The sequence below is a fragment of the Macadamia integrifolia genome, unplaced genomic scaffold (genome assembly GCF_013358625.1).
Source record: "Macadamia integrifolia cultivar HAES 741 unplaced genomic scaffold, SCU_Mint_v3 scaffold472, whole genome shotgun sequence".
Taxonomy (NCBI): domain Eukaryota; kingdom Viridiplantae; phylum Streptophyta; class Magnoliopsida; order Proteales; family Proteaceae; genus Macadamia; species Macadamia integrifolia.
The window spans coordinates 388,497-410,400 of record NW_024870461.1 but is presented as its reverse complement, the minus strand read 5'-3'; the positions used below and the strand labels follow the sequence as shown (position 1 = coordinate 410,400).

Genomic DNA, 21,904 nt, shown 5'->3' with positions numbered 1-21,904 from the left:
CCCTTATATTGGTAGTGGCCTTAAGGCCTATTTTCCTGTGCACTGAGCTGGGACCAAAATGACTTAAGTCGGTAGTCGGGTCATGTGGACTCACCACTTTGGAGCCACAAGGTGTATAAGTCAAGGTTGTAGGTTCCATATGGTGTGGAAGCGTGGGTGGAGTTGGCCACGATGCCCGTAGCGGGTCCTACGGGCAATTAAGGTAGTTCAGTATAGCAAGTGCCACCAGTTGATGGCCACTAGTAGGTGATTGTCCAACTGATGATGTGTTGCCAGTGGCCTACACAAGTCTTGTACTTATTAGTTTTCAACCTTCTTTTGCCAATCCTTAGGTGGATTTCTGTTTGAGATTTAAAATGTAACCGCAAGCGTACCGATCAGTGTAGCTACGGGTCGAACACAGGGAGAGCAGCCACTTTATTTTTTTTTTCTCTTTTAATAATGCGAAAGTGAACCGATTAATAGTTGTGATCTAATTCTAATTACCGTCCTAAACATATGTATCTAAAATAACGTCCTAACCATTCGTCATCTAAGACGCGAGCCACGCAATTAAAATTAAATAAATAAATAAATGAAAATAAACAACCCACGCAATTAAAAATAAATAAATAAAGGAAAAAATGTTGAAATAAAAATAAAGTAAAAGAAAGGGGATAAAGCTAGAGAGAGACTCACAAGTAGGTTTCTCTGCTTAGCCCGAGGGATGCATCATAATATGAGCTTTCCTACTTGACCAGAGAGTCACTCTTACAAGGGTTACTCTACTTGGCTTTAGGGAAAGGGAGACAATTAAAATAAAAACAATAAATTGATGGTTCTATGGCTAGGAGGGGCAAAGCCAACACATACACTAGCCATGAACCTTAGGGGAGAGGGATAGCAATAATGTAATGACTGAAAATAAAAATCCTAAATTAAGAAAGAAAGGGTAGTCAGAAGAGGGAATGAGAGGGGGGAGAGAAGACTACTGAAGGAGCCTACTTACTTGGATCAATGCTTGAACTTGAAAAAAAATTGCTCCACGGCTCGTGATCTTGTCACCTAGATCTAAGCCTAGAACTATAACTTAAAAAATTACAACTCAATTGCATAAATCATAAACATAAAAGGGCTGAATAAGAATAAAAGAGTACTTGCATTAATTGAAATAAAAAAACTATTACAAAAGTGATTAAAGCAAAAATAGAGAAGAACTAAAACTAAAGAGAGAAAAAGGAAGAGAGAGAGCAACTAAAGAAAACTAGAAGAAGAATGAATTGTCCCCCCTCCTCTTACATGATTTGTATTTATAGGGAATGGAGAGGTAGGGTAACAATTTTTTATTTCCTAAAAGAGAGAAACCCACAATTGATTGTGAGATCTTTTGAGTCCAAAAGTGCTAAGGTGGAGGAGAGAGAAGAGAGAAATAAATTTTGAGAAATTTCCTATAATTTGTTCATATTTTCTTTCCTTTTTTTTTCCTAATTTTTTTTCTTCTTTTTCTCTCTCCTAGGGACGATTTTCTTCTTCTTTGTGTGATTTGAACAATATTTGGTGATGATGTGGAGGAGAGAGAAGATTTGGACAATTTTTGGTTCTCCCCTTTTTTTCTCTTTCCTTTTTTTTCTTCTCTTCTTGCTTCCACGATTTTGCTTTCCTTTTTTTTTTTCTTTTTCTTCTCTTCTTGCTTCCACGATTTTGCTTGCTTCTAACTTGATGTGGAAATCCCCTCCATGCCCTTAGTGCTTTAAGTGAGTGAAAAGCAGGAAATCTTCAACAAATTCTCTAAAAAAACAACCATGAGATTCGAACTTGAGACCTCTTGGTGAGCAAGGAATTTTGCACACCATAGCTCACCAACTACACTAGGTAGTTGTTGTTACCAAAAACAAATCTTCAATCACTTAAGGATGTGGTCCATCGATCCTTGTTGGCATTTGGAGTATTCCTTGTACCTCTGGGACAATTGCAAACGGGCTGGTTCTGCATCTCAGTTCAGTTCTGATCCATTATTCTTTTTCTGACCCGAAAAGAATAATCATTTGTACGGGTGACCAAACGAATGTGTACTTTTAATTGAACACGTCCATCTTGCTCAAAATTTCATCCTCTTCGCAACCATGGAAAGAAATAGGACCTCTTTATGTGTAAAATTGAAGATATAGCTCCCGATAGTCCTTAAGGCCTTGAAAATATAAAACCTGCAAAAAGAGAGTAAAACCCAAGGTAGCTCCATTCTAAATATGTAAAATGCATGTTTTACTACCCTAGATTTCACACATAAATGTGATCATCAGAATTCCCCCACACTTAGACTTTGCTAGTCCTCGAGCAAAACAAAAAGAGAAAGAATAAAGATAAAAAAAAACCTAACTCACTTTCGTAGGAATCACGGTTGCACTTAGCATGTGCAACAAGCCTTTAAACCCCTAGGTCACCCCTAGTGGACGAGTTGTGTCTCGTGGGTGTTTGCAGTGAATATATACCCAAAATTCAGAATAAACAAATCCCAACTTTGGCTAAAGGTAAGGCTTATACCGATCCGGAGCAAAGATAATTTGTCTTACAAGGGACCCCCACACTTGAACTTTTATTACCCTTTATCAATTCCAGGCACTAACATATTTCTTAATTTGGAACTCACCTCATCTCTTCCAAAACATCCTTATCTTAAGGCAAAACCACTTGTGAAGAAATAGGGAACCAATGACTAAAGCGTTGGAGTGTTTTTGACCAAACATGTTACCAAGCAATAATGACATTTGCACATTTTTTTTTTCTTTTTTTTCTTTTTTTCACTAATAAACTCTATTCTACTCCACTACTTTTGGCCTGAATGACATGGTGGAGCAAACACCAGACACCCAAGTTACTATGTAGCTTCGCTTTTTGCATATGTCTACAAAGGCAGTGATGCTAGAGTTACTTCAGAAGTTTCCCCCCAAGGAATTTCGATCAAGACACCACGCTTCCTGAGGCGCAATGCCCTGTCTAGTTCTAAGGGAATCAACTTTTATTCTTCTTTATACCACATTTCTCATCTCATTTAAAATTGTGCATTTATCAACCCATGCCAAATTAAAAAGAAAGTCTCAACTCCAAATCAAAAGTACAAGGAACCCACAAACTTACATATGGTCCATCACCATAAAACAGGGGTCTCTTATTTTTCAAAAGAAAGTCCCATCTCAAGACACATGCTTGTTTCTTTCTTCTCAACAGGGTTTTTATACATTCAAAATGGGTACCTTAATCAAAAATTTTATTTTCATACATCAAGCAACCGAATGGTATGATCATTAGCCAAAAGCCAAAGTAGGACTTCATCCTTAGCAAGCTCAAAAAAATAAAAAGAAAAACAAACAGAACAAAGTGAAAAAAAAAATAATAATAATAAATAAATAAATAAAAACTGGTTTCCCTCCCCCACACTTAAGTCATGCAATGTCCTCAATGCATGGAAAAAATTAAAAGCAAAGACAATGCAAGGGGGTCATACCTGAAACTAAGAAGTTGACAATGTCAGCAAACCATGGTTCACTAGACATTGCAAATAATTGTTCATCTGGAAAGTTCTCGTTGACTGGAGAATCAACAGTCAAGGAATTGGGAAGCCGGGATAAATGGTCTGCAACTAGGTTTTCAACTCCTTTCTTATCCCTAATTTTTAAGTCAAACTCTTGCAAAAGTAAAACCCACCTAATGAGACGGGTTTTGGCATCCTTCTTCTGAACTAGGTATCTGAGGGCAGAATGATCAGTATACACCACCACATGTGAGCCAACTAAGTAAGACCGAAACTTTTCTAATGCAAACACAACAGCTAAAAATTCTTTTTCAGTGGTTGTATAATTGAGTTGTGCATCATTTAAGGTCCTACTAGCATAGTAAATGACAGTGGGTAACTTATTAATCCTTTGACCTAAAACTGCTCCTATGGCAAAATCTGAAGCATCACACATCAGTTCAAAAGGTTCAGTCCAAACAGGTGGTTGAACAATGGGTGCATTGGTCAACTCCTTCTTAAGTTGCTTGAAGGATTCTAGGCACTCTTTGGAAAACTCAAAAGTCTGATCTTTGACAAGTAATGAGGTGAGAGGTCGGGCTAACTGACTAAAGTTCTTAATAAACCTTCTGTAGAAGCCGCATGCCCTAGAAAAGACCGAACATCCTTAACGGATTGAGGAGGTGGTAAATTATCAATTAAATCCACTTTGGCTCTATCTACCTTAATTCCCTCCTTGGATATTACATGGCCTAAAACAATACCAGATTTAACCATAAAATGACATTTCTCCCAATTCAAAACCAAATTCTTAGATATGCACCTTTTCAAAACTAGGGAAAGATGATGAAGACATTCAGAATAGGAATTCCCATGAATTGAAAAGTCATCCATAAATACTTCTAAGAATTTTTTGACCATGTCAGAAAAAATGCTCATCATGCATCGTTGGAACGTAGCATGGGCATTGCAAAGCCCAAAGGGCATACGCCTGTAAGCAAATGTTCCATATGGGCATGTAAAAGTGGTCTTATGTTGGTCCTCTAAAGCAATTAGGATTTGGTTATAGCCGAAATATCCATCAAGAAAGCAATAGTATTCATGTCCAGCTAACCTCTCTAACATCTGGTCAATGAATGGCAATGGGAAGTGATCCTTTCAGGTTGCCGCATTTAACTTCCTGTAGTCAATGCACACACGCCATCCTGTTTGGACACGGGTAGGGATCAACTCATTATTGGCATTAGGAACTACAGTCACACCAGACTTCTTAGGCACTACGTGAACTGGGCTTACCCATTGGCTGTCAGAAATAGGATAAATTATTCCATGATCCAAGCACTTTAGGATCTCTTTCTTAATGGCTTCCATCATCACTGGGTTAGCTCTTCTTTGGGGTTCCGTGGATGGTTTGGAATCCTCCATAAGATGTATATGATGTTGCACAATAGAAGGGCTTATACCCTTGATATCAGCCATGGTCCAACCTAGGGCTTCCTTATTATCTTTTAACACTTTAAGTAACTCCTCTTCCTGGCTAGAAGTCAAATTTGAAGAAATTATTACAGGAAGAGTCTGGTCAGGCCCTAGGAAAGCATATCTCAAATTAGATGGCAACTCCTTAAGATCTAGCTTAGGGGGCTCAACTATGGAAGGTTTGGGAATGGAATTGGAAAGGGGTCCTAAGGGCTCCACAAGTGTGTGAAGACTCAAGACTTCAGAAAAGAAATTTTCACTATCATCATCCAACTCATCCATACACTCTTGGAATTCTGAATCAAAATCAATATCAAAGTTGGTAACTAAATCATCAGAAAAATCCAAAAAATCCTCAAGCATATTGATCTCTTCTTCCATATGTGGTTGCTTGCCAATCCTAAACATGTTAACCTCAACAGTTTGGTTACCAAAAGATAATCTTAGAAAACCATTCCGGCAATTGATTAATGCATTACTCGTAGCCAAGAATGGTCTTCCTAGAATTATTGGGATCTCATCCTTGGTTGAGAAGGGCTTAGTATCTAACACAATGAAATCAACAGGGAAAATAAATTCCCCCACCTTTAGTAAGACATCCTCAACCATCCCTTTAGGAATCTTAACAGACCTATCTGCCAACTGAAGAGTAGTTCCAGTGGCTTTCAATTCTCCTAATCCTAGTTGCTTGTACACATGGTAAGGTAAAAGATTCACACTTGCGCCAAGGTCAAGTAAGGCATGCTCAATATAGGTGTTGCCTATGACACAAGATATGGTAGGGCTCCCTGGATCCTTATACTTGGCTGCTATAGGCTGAGTAATTATGGAACTAATGTTACCTGCCAAGAACGCCTTTTTGGGCACACTAGTGATACGTTTGTGAGTACACAAATCTTTCAGTACCTTTGCATAGGCGGGGATCTGGGATATGGCATCCAAAAGAGGGATGTTTACTTCTACTTTTTTGAAGACTTCTAAAATTTTGTCCATGGAAGCAGTCTTCTTTTTGTTTACCAAGCGATTAGGAAATGGGACAGGATGAACATAAGGACTGTTAGGGATTTGCCCCTGTTCAGAATAATCATTTTTGGTTTCCTCAACCAAATCATCTTTAGTTTCAGAAAAATCTTTAGGTTCATCAGACGAACCTGGAACAAGAGGCACATTTGTGTCCTCAACTGAAGAAGAGTTAACAGGAGTAATAGATGGGGAAGATTTAGGAACGCTCTGTAGGTACTCTCTACCACTCCTAAGGGCATAAACAACATTACATTGGTTAGAGGGCCCTTGTTGAGTCTGACCTTGTACTATATTCAGTGGTGCATTAGTTGGTCCTTGTAAACTAACAGGCTGATGATGCCTAGGGTTAGGCTCTGGTTGACTGGGTAAAGTTCCCTTCTCCCTCTCACGCATAATTGAGACAACTTGGGTAAGTTCTCTCGTAAGATTTTGATGGCTTGTCATGAGGAGGGCCATATTTTTTTTCAAGTCACTTATTCTACTTGCCTCTCCAGTGTTGGTAAACCCAGGGGGTTGCTGATAAGATGATAGAAGAGGGGCCCTAGGAAAACTCGCCTGAGGTCCTACATTTGACCTAGGAAAAGTATTTTGAGAAAAAGATTGTTGTGCAAAGGGAGGCCTTTGGGGTCCAGGTTGACCTTGATTATAGAAATTGGAAGGTCCTACTTGGTTGCCCTGATTCCAAGAGAAATTTGGGTGATTTCTCCATCCTGGATTGTATGTGTTACTATATGGATTATTCTGGTATAAGGCATTAACACTATCATTAGAAGTGCCCCCAGAGGTGTTAGGGCATTCTTCTATGACATGTCCAGGGGACTGGCACCAAGCACAAGTCTTAACCAAATTGACTGATGATGGCTCTCTAGGAACAATAGCCTCAATCCTCTTGATTAGGCTATCCAAATGGGCTTCCTTGGCTACTATCCCATCCACAAAATATCCTTTTCCTCCTATAGTTCTTTCACTCTCTTGCGTTGATTCCCACTCACGGGTTTTGTCAGCTAAGTCAAGTAAGAATTCCCATGCTTTTCCTTCATCTGTAAAGGATGTGAATCCCTCAGGGCACATAGACTCTATCATTTGTTTAGTTGGGTAATCAATACCCTCATAAATTATTTGACATAAATGCCATAGGTCTAGGCCATGGTGAGGGCATTCTTGGAGTAGATCCTTGAATCTCTCCATAAGCTTGAAAAATGACTCACTAGGCTTTTGCCTAAACTGAAGGATATCACTTCTAAGCTTATTGGTCTTGTGAGTTGGGAAAAACTTCTTAAGGAAGACAACTGTGAACTGTTCCCATGAGGTTATGGAATTTGTGGGTAATCCATACAACCACTTCTTAGCTTGGTCTTTCAATGCAAAAGTGATAAACCTAAGCTTAACAGCATCATCAGAAAGCTGTTGGATCTTAATTAGAACACATACCTCTTCAAATTCCCTTAGAAATAGGTATGCATCCTCAGAGGTCAACCCATGGAAGTGGGGCAACATAGTGATGTATTGAGATTTGAGTTCAAAATTATTGCCCTGGGCTTGTGGTAGAACTATGCAGGAAGGTTGGGCTGTTCTAGCAGGGTAGAACCTATCTTTCAGAGATTTAGGTGAAGGGTTTTGCTGTTGGTCTCCCATATTGAAGGGTTTTAAAGAGAGCAAATGTATAGGGTCACTACTTGTTGGATCTCTTCTTTCTAACCGATTCTTAGTATTACGTACCCACTTAACACTCATGCAACAGAAAAACTTTCCACAACTAAAGTAAGACAAGCACAAAAGAATGGATAGCAAAAACTTTTTGTTTTTTTTTTTTTTTTTTTTTTTTGCTTTTTGGGAGCTTACCGGCAGGGATCCGGGGTTGCTCAGGTCAATTCCTGAGGTACTGCTACAGGGCGAAACCTGTCTTTATCATACTGTGAGGTATGACGACCTCCACTGATACAACTATTATTGGAAGTTGTTCTTCTCAGGAATTCAATAAAAGAAAAGGAAAATATAAAACAAAGCAAACAAAGCACTCCGATTTACCAAAAGAAAGTGAAAAATAACATGGAACTGTCTCCCCGGCAACGGCGCCAAAAACTTGTTTGAGATTTAAAATGTAACCGCAAGCGTACGAATCAGTGTAGCTACGGGTCGAACACAGGGAGAGCAGCCACCTTATTTTTTATTTCTTTTAATAATGCGAAAGTGAACTGATTAATGGTTGTAATCTAATTCTAATTACCGTCCTAAAAATAACGTCCTAACCATTCGTCATCTAAGAATTTAAAGACGCAAGCCACACAATTAAAATTAAATAAATAAACAACTAAAAGTAAACAACCCACGCAATTAAAAAAAAATAATAATAAAGGAAAAAAATGCTGAAATAAAAATAAAGTAAAAGAAACGGGATAAAGCTAGAGAGAGACTCACAAGCAGGTTTCTCTACTTAGCCCGAGGGATGCATCATAATATGAGCTTCCCTACTTGACCAGAGAGTTACTCTTACAAGGGTTTCTCTACTTGGCTTTAGGGAAAGGGAGACAATTAAAATAAAAGCAATAAATTGATGGTTCTATGGCCAGGAGGGGCAAAGCCAACACATACACTAGCCATGAACCTTGGGGGAGAGGGATAGCAATAATGTAACGACTGAAAATAAAAATCCTAAATTAAGAAAGAAAGGGTAGTCAGAAGAAGGAATGAGAGGGGGGAGAGAAGACTACTGAAGGAGCCTACTTACTTGAATCAATGCTTGAACTTAAAAAAAAATATTGCTCCACGGCTCGTGATCTTGTCACCTAGATCTAAGCCTAGAACTATAACTTAAAAAATTACAACTCAATTGCATAAATCATAAACATAAAAAGAACTGAATAAAAATAAAAGAGTACTTGCATTAATTGAAATAAAAAAAACTATTACAAAAGTGATTAAAGCAAAAATAGAGAAGAACTAAAACCAAAGAGTGAGAGAGGGAGAGAGAGAGCAACTAAAAAAAAACTAGAAGAAGAATGAATTGTGTCTCCTCCTCTTACATGAGTTGTATTTATAGGGAATGGAGAGGTAGGGTAACAATTTTCTCTTTCCTAAAGGAGAGAAACCCACAATTGATTGTGAGATCTTTTGAGTCCAAAAGTGCTAAGATGGAGGAGAGAGAAGAGAGAAATAAATTTTGAGAAATTTCCTAAAATTTTTTGCTTATTTTCTTTCCTTTTTCTTCTAATTTATTTTTCTTCTTTTTTTTTCTCTCTCCTAGGGACGACTTTTTTTTTCTTCCTTTCTGTGATTTGGACAATCTTTGGTGATGATGTGGAGGAGAGAGAAGATTTGGACAATTTTTGGTTCTCCCATTTTTTTTCTCTTTCCTTTTTTTTTTCTTCTCTTCTTGCTTCCACGATTTTGCTTTCTTTTTTTTTCTTTTTTTCTTGTGCACCCTTCCACGATTTTGCTTGCTTCTAAAGCAGAAAATCTTCAACAAAATCTTCTAAAAAAAACAACCATAAGATTCGAACTTGAGACCTCTTGGTGAGCAAGAGAATTTTGTACACCATAGCTCACCAACTAAGCTAGGTAGTTGTTGTTACCAAAAACAAATCTTTAATCACTTAAGGATGTGGTCCATCGATCCTTGTTGGCATTTGGAGTATTCCTTGTACCTCTGGGACAATTGCAAACGGGTGGTTCTGCATCTTGGTTCAGTTCTGATCCATTATTCTTTTTCTGACCCGAAAAAGAATAATCTTTGTACGGGTGACCAAACGAATGTGTACTTTTAATCGAACACGTCCATCTTGCTCAGAATTTCGTCCTCTTCGCAACCATGGAAAGAAATAGGACCTCTTTACGTGTAAAATTGAAGATATGGCTCCCGATAGTCCTTAAGGCCTTGAAAATATAAAACCTGCAAAAAGAGAGTAAAACCCAAGGTAGCTCCATTCTAAATATGTAAAATGTATGTTTTACTACCCTAGATTTCACACATAAATGTGCTCATCAGGTAAATTGTGAGGACTTCAAAGAATAGGGGGGGTTCATTGTGGTATTCATTCAATAGGGTTATTATATAATTTTTTGGGGTTTTGGTTGTAATTTTTAAGAAACCCATAAAATAGTTTCATTGTAGGCAATTACTATTTTGGTTTTGATTTTGGTTTTATTTAGGGAGTCTTAGCTAGGAAGGTCATCAACATAGGTAATTTCTAATTTCTTGTTTTCTCTATCTTATTCTCATTAGTTTCTAAAATCTGTTTTCGGGTGTGAGTAGAATTTTTTTTCTTTTAAATCTCATATTGGGCTGTTTAATTGGTGGTTGAGTTGGGAATAGAGTTGTGCTGTTATAGGAAGTTTCTCTATTGTTTGTTCGTGTATTACTTTTCTGTCATTATCTTTCTGCTGATGTAATCAGTTATAACCACTGCTACTGTATTTTTGTAGTTCCTTACAATTATCGTTAACTGGAAAGACCATGTAACATAGTTTTTCCGGTCTAAAATGAATGGAAAATTTAATTAGCCCTGACAACTAGAAATATAATAGACTTTTGAGAGTTACAATAGAGTCATTAAAAGGAACAACAAAATTGGTTGTCCTAGGGTTGCACCTACTTTGGTTGTCTGTTCAAGATCAAACTTTATGTGTTCAAATCAATGATTAAAGTATCGGTATCGGTCGACCAAAATTAAGATACGTATCGGAGGGTATCGTATCGTGTCAGAGATACGCTAAGATACGCACATAAATGGATATGAAACACCTTTTTAAACACTTTTACATAAAAAAATTGTTAAAAAAATCTATTGATAACATGTATTATGCATAAACACTAAATTGAGGGTATCGCACTAAGAATTCAAGGTTTGTAGTTGTCCCATAAATGTAAAATCCTTGTTCTCAACCTTGATTTCCACTTTAGTTAGAGAGAAATATAGTTGGTAGCAACTTTGGAACAAAAACCCCTCAAAAATCGTGTTTTCTGAAAAAATACCCATCTTGGCCATTATATGACCATAGTGCACTGTATCGGTACATACCGATACGTAATGGTACTCACCGATACATACTGATACTCATCGATACGTATCGATCGATATATACAAATACTCACCGATACTTATCGATTCATACAAATACTCACCGATACTTATCGATACATACAAATACTCACCGATACTTATCGATACATACCGAAATGTATATTTCATCTCGATTTTATATTTTTCATAGAGTATCAGTACGTATCGATAGTGTATTGGTGCATATCGGTATGTATCGTAGGATATATATCGATACGAAAGGATTTTAAAAATTTCATGTATCGTATCGGTCGGCTAAATTTAAGATACGTATCGGAGTGTATCGTATCGGTATTGGAGATACTTTAAACCATGGTTCAAATCCCCAGCAGTCTTCCACCTGACCTTTAAAATTCACTTATGTTGGAGATTTCTTGATTTATTATTTGCTCACACCAATGCTTCTTTTCATAAACAGAAACCAAAGTAGCAGACTCATCAACCAAGAGTTTATTCTCTCTAGAAGATGTTGCCAATGAACTGTTATTCTTGGATTACTCTATGTGTGTTGCCTATGAAACTTGGTGCAACTACATGACGTAGGGAGGGGCCTAGACAACTAGGTTTTCTACGAGGGGTCAATCCACTAGACAAGGGATACTCAATAGGTCTTTAATTGGGGTGGGTTCAAAATTGCTCAGCAAAATACAGATTTAACATGCAAGCATAATAGACTAATTAACAGGCAACAACAGTCAATAATAGTCTAAGCATGAAAAATACTTAAAACTACTGAAGCGTCAAATGGGGATATGGGGAAGGGAACATGGCAGCAAATATGTGTTATGTTTAGCACAGATTAATCAAGACACTAAGCATAATAAGTAACCCACGCAATTCTCTAAAATCAGCCAACTAATAAGGTAACAGTAGGGATTCTTTTTTTAAGATAACAGTAAATAGATGGCTTGAAAAACAGAGAATAATTTCAGGATTCAGTGGGGAAGATAATGAGGATAATAGGCAGTTAATGTGTCACACCCCGTTCACACTGAACCGGAGCGGTGACCGAGTTAATACCGGTTAACCCAAACCTGCCAGGATCATCAGATACTGTATTCCACCACAGCATACGCACAACTAATATAAGTCCATCAGATCAGCGGAAGACTAAGTTTTACCTGTGAATAAATCCCATATACTTGATACCCGAATTGTGATACAATAATTATATACATGTGGGCCCGAAGGCATGATAATTACACAATAAAAGTACAATTCATATATCAAGGATATACAGGAAATCATCAAAACAATCAGAGTACACAGCTCGGCTCGGTATCAAGGCTAGAGCTCAGCTCGGCATCAAGGGTTGAGCCCAGCTCGGCATCACGTAGAAGAGCTCAGCTCGGCCTCAGAAGTGGAGCTCAGCACGGCTTCAAAGGTGGAGCTCAGCTCGGCCTCAGAACTGCTGTCCCGCAGCACAACTCTCGCACGAGCAGTCGGCGCCGTGCTCTAACTCCTCAGGGGTCCACCAGTCCTCTTCAGGAAACTCGACTGTGGGACCCACCCCATGCTCCTCAGATGTATGACCTGCAAAATCATCTAAAAAGGGGTGTACACGTGGGATGAGCTCACTAGCTAAGTAAGTAGAAAGATGGACCACACACAACAGTCCACACATCAAAACACATCATATGCACTACATGTCATGCTATACATTTTAAATCACATCCACCTAATCAACATTACTAAGTCCTTGGCTTTAGTGCTACTACAACCACAGTGCGCATATACTCCGGGTACGAGCTGCGAACTCCCTCCCGTGATACGCCCATAGGGCTGTCGGAGAAGGCCCACCGTGAGTACTCGGAAAAGTAAAGACAATGCCGTCCATCGGCTCTCAACAGAAATGTAAATGACTGAAAATAAAGGTGCTGACTCCAGCAATTTAAAAGCAGTATGATTGGCCCTCTTGAATGTACCACCGGGGTTGCCGGCTGTCCTACATTACCCGCCGGGCGTTATGTCTAACCGCCACAGTGACCTGACGACCGCGACCACTGCTTCCCCCCAAATAATAACCTAACACCTTAACCCCTGTTGGGAAGGGTCGTAGCACGGGATGGTGAGAATCCTAATACCGCATGCTCCTATATGACAATAGTACGATTGTATAGTGCCTTCGTGTCCCATTCCACGGGCTACCAATGCATTCGTTTCCAAGCTGACTACGGCATCTAGTCTATCAATGCAACATGCGCAATGATGTCCACATTCAACATATAAACATCTCATTCAAATGGCATTTGGAAAGTAAACATAGCACATATGCACATCAATGTGTGGGATGACTAGACTACATAGCATATTCATAATGGCATGACTAGATTAGATATAATTAAATGAATGCCAAACAATGCCTTGAAATAAGGCCAAACGTCCTCTCCCCACTTGTAGCGTACAAGAATTCCCATTTGGTACGGGTGAGATCCGGTGCGAATCGGGTCGGATTTGGTGAACCTAACATAATTGAGCGGGGTTAGTACTTCACCATCTTAGGATCAAAATTAAAGAAATCCGATGTCAAAATCGTGTTTAGAACGTCAAAAGAAGGTCACACGTCCGATTTGGGTTCAATCGGACATGAGGATCACCCTCGGGGCCACACGGGTGGGTCAGACAGGTGGGTAGTCTGGCCCACCGGTCCTACCCACCGGTTGGGACCGGCGGGTAGGGGCCTGCCGGTATGGCCCGCCGGTTGGGCCAGGGGCCCCTGCTAGGACCGGCGGGTAGGGCCCCGCCGGTATGGCCTACCGGTTGGGCCCGAAGGCCCCCCTGCCTTCTCAGGTGGGTACCCACAGGCGGGTAGGGGCCCACCGGTTGTACCCAACCGGTCTTGGCGGGAAACACCCTGTTTCTTCCCAACTTTCTCCATTCTTTGGGGATTCAAATGGGGCTTTTCTCAACCCATTCTTCACACCTTCAAGGTCCTATAGGATGGTTCTAACCTAGATCTAGGTTAGATTCAAGTGATGGGAAACCATCTTACCTTCTTTGCTCAAGAACGATTTCAAACCCTCCAAATCACTTCAAACCCACAATGCTTCTTCTACCTTGTCAATATCTCTTCAAATCCTTCAAGATCAACACATAAATCATCTATTAAACCTTAGATTCATCATTTCAAAGGGGATTTACAAGATCTCAAGAAAGCATACTCGAATCAAGGGTTTAAAGCTTGGGTATGGTGAATGTTCACAAAACCCAACTTGCTTACCTCTAACTGTAGATCTAGAGTTGAAGATCACTCTCCCGGCGCCGGAATGGGAAGATCAAGCTTCGGCGCCGATGAAATCCCTCTTTCCTTCCTCTTCCTTCTCTTCCTTTCTTCTTCCCTTTCTTTTCTCTCTCCTCTTTACTATCCTCACCAACGTACGGGTGACATAAATGGAAAGAAAAGAAAAACATAAAGCTATATATACTATTTCTAATTAAGTGAATAGTGCACATGGATGGGTCACTCAGGTTGGTGGGTGTACCCACCTGTCCTAGGCACTTGAGGGCCAAAACTTGGGATTTTGACCGGGTTCGGGCCTCGGCACGAACCCCACCCCTGGCATACGGTGTAGAATATGTATATATCTTAAAATACGGATATAATACATGTTTTATCCGTACATAGCCTTATGGTAGGTGCATGTACACGGCTTGGGCACTCCCGTCTCTTCTGGCACTGGCTCGGACTTGTCGGGCCAGCCGGTGTTTAAGGTCACCCGAGCCATCATAGCCCATAAGGAACCCGCTCTAATTTCCTCTGGCTCGGTTCCTGCATGGTTAAACCGGTTCAACCGCTTAATCAGACGGGGTTTAAAAAGTAGGGTATTACATAATGGGTGTGGAACAGGGGGGGTTTTACTTACCTTCTTGCTGTCCGAAATCTGAGGAGAAAGGAAGAACCCAAGGTCCTCCAAAATTAAGAGTTGCAGTCCACTGTTAGTGATGAAGAAAAGTCCAGCCTGTTGACTAGGGACCCTTGGTGTTGTCGAGGTTGCTTGGTGGATGATGTTGGGGCTCTCAGCAACTCACGGACAGCAGGTACAGCCAGCAGCAGTAACCAAGAGGTAATGGATGAAAGAGAGAGAGAAAGAGTGTCGTGAGAGAGAGACAGAAGGCGAGAAAAAGAGAAAGAAAGTCGTGAAAGAGAGAACGAGAGAGGGAGAATCGTGAGAGAGAGGGATTTTCCTTCATTCAATAAATTTTCATTGACTAATTCAAAAGATGGTCAATGGCCTTACACATATAAAGAATCAAATTACCAAAAATAAAAGAGTTATTTAGAAACTCAATCACTGAAATAATAAACTACCTAATAGGCCAATAGAAAGAAATTCCTAGTTTCTTAATTATTCAAACAGTTAAATAATACTATGAATTAAAGTAAAGTAATGAAATAAAATAGGATCTGGTGGGGTCCACAAGGATCTGCCGATTGGGAGGAAAAGGGGGGGTCGAACCCAGCGCTGGGAAGGTTGGTTTGACTCCCTCTCTTTCCTTCTTCTTTCTTCTGGTTTTCCTCCTGCCAAATGGAATGCATATGTGGCTGGGTCTTGCACCTATGCCGCTGGAATACGTGGATGTCCCCATCACTACATGATAGTTCTATGGGGAAAAAGAAAAATAAAAAAAATAAAGGAGACATTTGCTGGCTTGAGCATCTGATATAGTGGTTCAGTTCTGGGCGCTGTGATAAGGTTAGGTTCAGTCCTGGACAATTAAGTTGTGGTTAGGATTTATTGACTTCTACAACTTTGACCACACATTTTCAGCCGGCATAATCATTAAATGTATTCTATTCTATAACATCCTTCCATATTTTACTTTACTTGTCCAAGGTATTTGTAGGTTTACCTTTTATTTAGCTATCTCGCCATAGGAATCTTACATATGATTCCAATTGTGCACTGCTGCTTAAGACATGTTAAAGAAGTCTATGTGTGGAATTTCTTATTTTGCAGCAATCCTGACCAATCCAAACACTTGGAAACAGCAAGAATGCGCCTTTTTGATGTATGGATTGATTTTGTAAACCTGAGATCTGAACACTATAGTGAGAACAGTCGCATTCCCACAATGGTAAGCGCTTATCTCAGTAAGACAAGCATTTATCAGAGCTTGATTTACGCCCTCCATCCCATAGACTATCTGTTTTGGAGTTCTTCTATTTCCCAATTTGTTTACCCATGACACTGTGAAATGCTTTCTTGTCTGCCCATATTACCCTAACATGCTTAATGTTTTAAAGAGGGAGAGTGGATAGGGCATTAAAAGTAGATTGGGTAGTGCATCAGAGAGGGAGAATAAATGAATGGCATATCGAAATAATGAATGTAATAACAAACCGTCCTTCAAAGTGAGGTTTGTCAAACATGACTGTCTTTCTAGGACGGAAGGAGTATGTGGTTAGTTTTCAGTGACATTATGATAATGATCTTTGTAAAGGTGGCTTTATATTACATTATAGAAGTAGTTATCTCTTATCTTCCTATTGTTATATCAACTGTAGAGCATGCATGATGAGCATTTGTCGGAATGAGTGCAAATTTTGCTCTTGCATACCCATTTCCTCAAAGGGTCTTTGGAAGCCATTTAGCTTAAGCTTCTGAATGGAACTCACTGGAAACCTTAATACTCCCACAAAATACTGCAGTGAGAATCTGAGGAGGTTAGTGACTAACTGATAGAAATTCCCTCAGTTTCCTTCACATCTCAGCCAATTGATTATCCACACATAGGTTTGTCTATATGATCCTTTGTGCTATCATTTGGAAATTTTTTTAATAATATGTAACACATTTTTTATCCATATTCTAACATGACTACTTTTGCCAATTATTTCCTCCATGTTAAGAGTTTTCTTCCTCTGGTTCTAGTTGTTCTCTCTGTGGTAATTATTTTTCGACAATGGTCAATCCTGAAGAGGTACCCAATATGCAATTTCATGCAGGAATTTGGCACTGCAAAAGAGGATGCTTACCGAAGGGATTTAACTATCAACAGGTGGTATCTCTTGCTTCAAGTTTTTCCCCTTATGCTTTTCACGTCTTCTGATATTAAGTTCTGTGTTATTGATAGTAGAATTGCTGTTCAGTAGCTTTGATTTGTTCTATATGTCTGGTTGCAAAACTGGAAAAATTTATTCTTACTCCTTATCATTGGTGTGCTTATCCATCTTAGCTATATCTATTTCCATATGCATTTCCATTAGATTTTTTCTATTTTTAGTTTTAAGTTTTATTAAGCCGTAGTATGTATTTTATGTGTCTGGACCGTCTGGTGATGCAGGCTTCTATTCCTAGGTGTCCAGTCAAATTGATTGCCTTGTGTCTGGAACCCTCCAATGCCCTGGGTTGCCTAGATGCCCCATGACAACTATGGTGGATCTAAGATGGCATCTTTTTCAATAGTTTTTAGATAATGTTTATGGAAACTAGGTATAGAAGCAATGGAGGTCTTGGAAGGAGAACTGATTCAAAAATTGTTGCATATAGTTTTGGACAATGTGTTACTACTTGGAATGTGTGTTTTTATTTATTTTTTCTTGTTTGGGGGGGGGGGGTTGTTTCTTTGTTTGTGTTCATTGCGATCCAATTTAAGCTTTCTGTTTATCTCTCTACCATTAGCTAAATATGGGGTTCCTTAAATGCTTAAATTCTAGCTTATTTCAGCACTTACAACTTATATTGATTAATAAAATAAATTTTTTTATTACATTGGTGATAGCAGGGCATTGCTTAAGAATATGCCCTGCCTTGGAAGGCCAGTTGAGATAGTATGTCTTTGTGATTTTTAGGCCATAAGCATATCCTCTACAAATGTATCATGTATTTCTTAACTTCTTAGTAAGTGAGACCATAAAATCACTTGTTGGTTTTTTGAATATTTTATATGTAATTGCCTCTGTTCTGCCTATGGCTTGATGCTACAAGAGGGTGTAGAAACATGATCTCCTCACATCTTTGTTTTGGTGATAATATGTTCAAATTTATCTCTTGTTCAGATATTGTGAATCCCTGTTGTTCACTAATTGTCTCGTAATTTTATCTGCTGAAAATATGAAAGGTTATTGTGTTTGCCATTTCCTTTTTCTGTAACCTAAATGCCTTCATCTTTATGTTCTATTGTCCTGGCTTCTTATGTCCCTAATTTAGCATATGGGCTTCATTGCTTGACTCTGTTGTGAATGTTGTGGAATTTCCTGTTTTCTTTCGCAGTTTGTTCTACAATATCAACACAAGTTCAGTTGAAGACTTTACAGGAAGAGGTTAGAGTGGGTGAACTCTCATATTATTTCTAGCACATCCTGTATCACAGTTACTCATATTGCATCTCTTTTCATATTTTTTATTTTGTGCAGGTGTAACAGATTTAAAATATGGAAGGATAGTGACTCCTTTACTTCCTTTGGAAACTTTTTTGGATGATCCACTCCGTGTTCTCCGAGCTATTCGTTTTGGTACTTAAAAAACTCTATTTTTCTTTGATTCCTTATGCATATTATGTCTTTGGTTATTCTTAGCACTAGGAAATAAATGCGGAACAACTGCTGTCTGATCCATTGAATTCAAACAGTACCTTTAAGATCTTCCACTGCATGGTACAAGGTTTCAACGAAATTTCGTGAAACCAACCGAAATGTTTTGGTTTTGCAAGCTGTCGAAATGAAACAGCCGGCGATACTAAAGAATTTCTGTGTTTCAACGGATGGTGAAATTTCGATTATCTTTTTGGCATGGTTTTAAGTATCTCCGATACCGATACGATACCCTCCGATACGTATCTTAAATTTAGTCGGTCGATACGATACACACTGATACGATACATTGAATTTTTTAAATCATTTCGTATAGATATATATCCAACAATATGTACCGATATGCATCAATACACCACTAATACACATCGATACGATACGACATGCCTCGATACGACTTTATGAAAAATATAAAATTGAGGTAAAATGTACGTTTCGGTATGTATTGGTACGTATCAGTGAGTATCGGTATGTATCGATCGGTACGTATCGGTATATATCAGCACGTATCGGTGAGTATCGATATATATATATATATATATCGGTACGTATCGGTGAGTATCGATACGTATCGGCGCTACGGTCATATAATGGCCAATATGGGTAATTTTTCAGAAAAAAACGATTTTTTGAAGGGTTTTTGTTCCAAAGTTGCTGTCAGCCATATTTCTCTCTAACTAAAGTGGAAATCAAGGTTGTGAACAAGGATTTTACATTTATGGGACAACTACAGACCTTGAATTCTTAGTACGATACCCGCAATTTAGTGTTTATGCATAATACATGTTATCAATAGCATTTTTTAACAAATTCTTTAAGCAAAAGTGTTTAAAAAAATGTTTCCTATCCATTTATGTGTGTATCTTTAGCGTATCTTAGTGTATCTCCGATACGATACGTATCTTAATTTTGGCCGATCGATATGGCGATCGATACTGATACTTTAATCCTTGCTTTTTGGTCAAAGTGACGTCAAACCCTTTGTAGAAAATGCATGTTTTCAATCGAAATTTCACAGTTTCAATGAATTTCGAATATCTTTCAAAATTCTGTATGCTTTTGCTAGTTTCGACTCTAATGAGGGGAAAAACTTCCTGGAAAACCTTAGTTCTTGTGATTTTTGGCCAAGTGACATCCCATATTTTTGTAATGAAACCATGAATAACATTTGATAATTTTGAAATGGTTTCCAATTTCAGATTTATTCATTCCTAAAGCATATTTTAGTTGTTTTAATGGAATTACGTCTTCTAGTACTAAATTTTGTGTATGCAGCATTATGCAGTGTACCGTAGACACTACCAACCTAGGGTCCAATGCCAAACCATCTTTTTGTATGTGTTTTTATTTATTTATTTATTTATTTTTACATTCTAAGGGTTCCACTATGTTTAAAGGGTCTAAAATAGGGTTTCCTTGAAGTTTAGGGAATTAATTTGGTGGACCTTGAAGCCATCAATTGAAACCTTCACTGAATTTATTTCAGTATTGTGTTCCATGGATACATTATCTAATAACACAAAACGAAGTTGAAATAGTTCTGAAAGTATATTTATTAAACTTGACTTTTCAAAAAAAGAAAATAATATGCATATATAAACTTGAATTTGAGATCCAAATCTAAATGAAATGGTCAAGTGACTAAACTATTGTTGCTGCTTAAAATAGTAGAAATTAATAGAAAACAGAAAGGAAGCCAGATACAATTGGAATTCCTAAGTTTTTCTCCACAGAAAATGGCGATTTTCTTCTTACTTGTCCTGTCACTCAACATTTTATTTAATTTTCCTTTTAGTTGTTTGTGTATCTGTTTTTGGCCACCTTTCTATCTATTTTTTTTCATATTCATTGGTTTCTATTTGGCATCCCTAATAAACCTTCTTCTTAACCCCCTTAGGTGCAAGGTTTGGATTTGTGCTGGATGAGAAGTTAAAGGAAGCTGCAGCCAGCGATAAAGTGAAAGCTGCTATTGCAGATAAAATCAGCAGAGAACGCATTGGCCATGAAGTATGTTTTGCTTCTAGTATATGTTTTGAGAGAATCTCATAATCACACATTTTGATCTTAGGTTCTGATTCATTGTGATGGATAATTTGCTACAATTGGCATGTGTGCTGCAATAGTAGTTCTTTGCTTCCTTTTTCCAAGCACGAATTCTGAAATCAGTAATTCTTTGCTTCTTTCTTCTTTGCAGATTGATCTTATGATCTCAGGGAATCAACCACTCAAAGCAATGAACTATGTTTGTGATTTGCAGTTATTTTGGGTCGTTTTCAGTCTTCCTGATAAATATAAGCCTGCACTGGTAGAAGGATGTGACAGGTTTGAATTGTCAAATATCTATGTGGCCAGATAATAATTTTCGTTACTTAACAAAGAAGATTTTTCTTATGAAAATAAAGAGAAACTAACCTTTTTACTAATAGGAGGAACTAGAGCAGTCTTTATTTTTTTTAGGTTATATATATATATATATATCACTCAGTGGGGTTATAATCAAAATAGGGAGGTCTGCTTTGATAAGTTAACATGCAGTTGATTATTTTTGGCAAAACGTAACCCCAATGGTGAATTGGCTATTGTATCCTATTGAGAAGCCCCATTTCTCCTTGGCAGAGTCAATTATTATGTTTGTGTTTCTATTTGATCTGGAAAATGAGATTCTTAAAAACCGAGGGCATAATTTTAAATTTTTTCAGTGGTTTCTTGTTCTCCCTCTATCCTGTTTCAGTTTGACATGAGCAAAAACATGCCCTAAATATGTTTGCCAAAGATGGAAATGTTGAAAGCTTCCCCCCCTTTTTCTTTTCCCCGGGGGGAGGTATTTGCGGGATTTTTAACATGATTTTGAGTTTTGCTAGTGTTGTGCTTGGAAGTTACTCCTCTGTTTTGTAATCAGGGTTTGCACTGCTTTCATAGATGCTGGATGGAAGCTCTTGCAACAAATTGGGTTGTCAACCTTAAATGTGAGTCCTCTGATGTTTACGTCAGTGAGTCGTGCTAACAGTGCAACTTATTACTAGTTGAAGTGCTTTAATTTAATTTTTTTTCCCTGTATTTCTTTGCCTTCCCTGCTGTAGTTTTTTTTTTTTTGGCGAATAATAAATTCATTACCAAGGAGGAAAAAAGGGGGGAGGGAATGTACAGCCCTAGGGGAAGAAGACAAAAGACTAAAATACAATGAACAAGGGAAGGCCCCTAAACCCATTAGGGGAATATCTTATTCTGCTATTCTGCTGATATAACTCGCCGAATTTTTTCCCAGCAGAAGCAGAGGAAAAGACCTAGAACTGTCTGTAAGAATCTGGAGATTCTATAAAGATA

The 21,904-nt window shown here is 38.4% G+C and overlaps 1 protein-coding gene and 1 non-coding gene across 2 annotated transcripts in view; both read left to right on the top strand.

The window, feature by feature from the left end:
- Positions 1 to 7,127: 7,127 nt before the first annotated feature.
- On the top strand, positions 7,128 to 7,234 carry LOC122068874. The gene has a single exon (XR_006137275.1). It is a non-coding gene; the product is annotated as a small nucleolar RNA R71 (small nucleolar RNA).
- An 8,684-nt stretch (positions 7,235 to 15,918) lies between these two features.
- Positions 15,919 to 21,904, top strand: part of LOC122068855 (tRNA nucleotidyltransferase cca2) — a 14,293-nt gene continuing 8,307 nt past the window's right edge. The window contains exons 1-7 of the mRNA XM_042632771.1: positions 15,919 to 16,122; positions 16,994 to 17,046; positions 18,261 to 18,310; positions 18,404 to 18,502; positions 20,478 to 20,587; positions 20,775 to 20,902; positions 21,480 to 21,546. Coding sequence (XP_042488705.1) covers positions 15,934 to 16,122; positions 16,994 to 17,046; positions 18,261 to 18,310; positions 18,404 to 18,502; positions 20,478 to 20,587; positions 20,775 to 20,902; positions 21,480 to 21,546 — 696 coding nt within the window. The 5' untranslated portion in view covers positions 15,919 to 15,933. The remainder of the gene's footprint in view (positions 16,123 to 16,993; positions 17,047 to 18,260; positions 18,311 to 18,403; positions 18,503 to 20,477; positions 20,588 to 20,774; positions 20,903 to 21,479; positions 21,547 to 21,904) is intronic.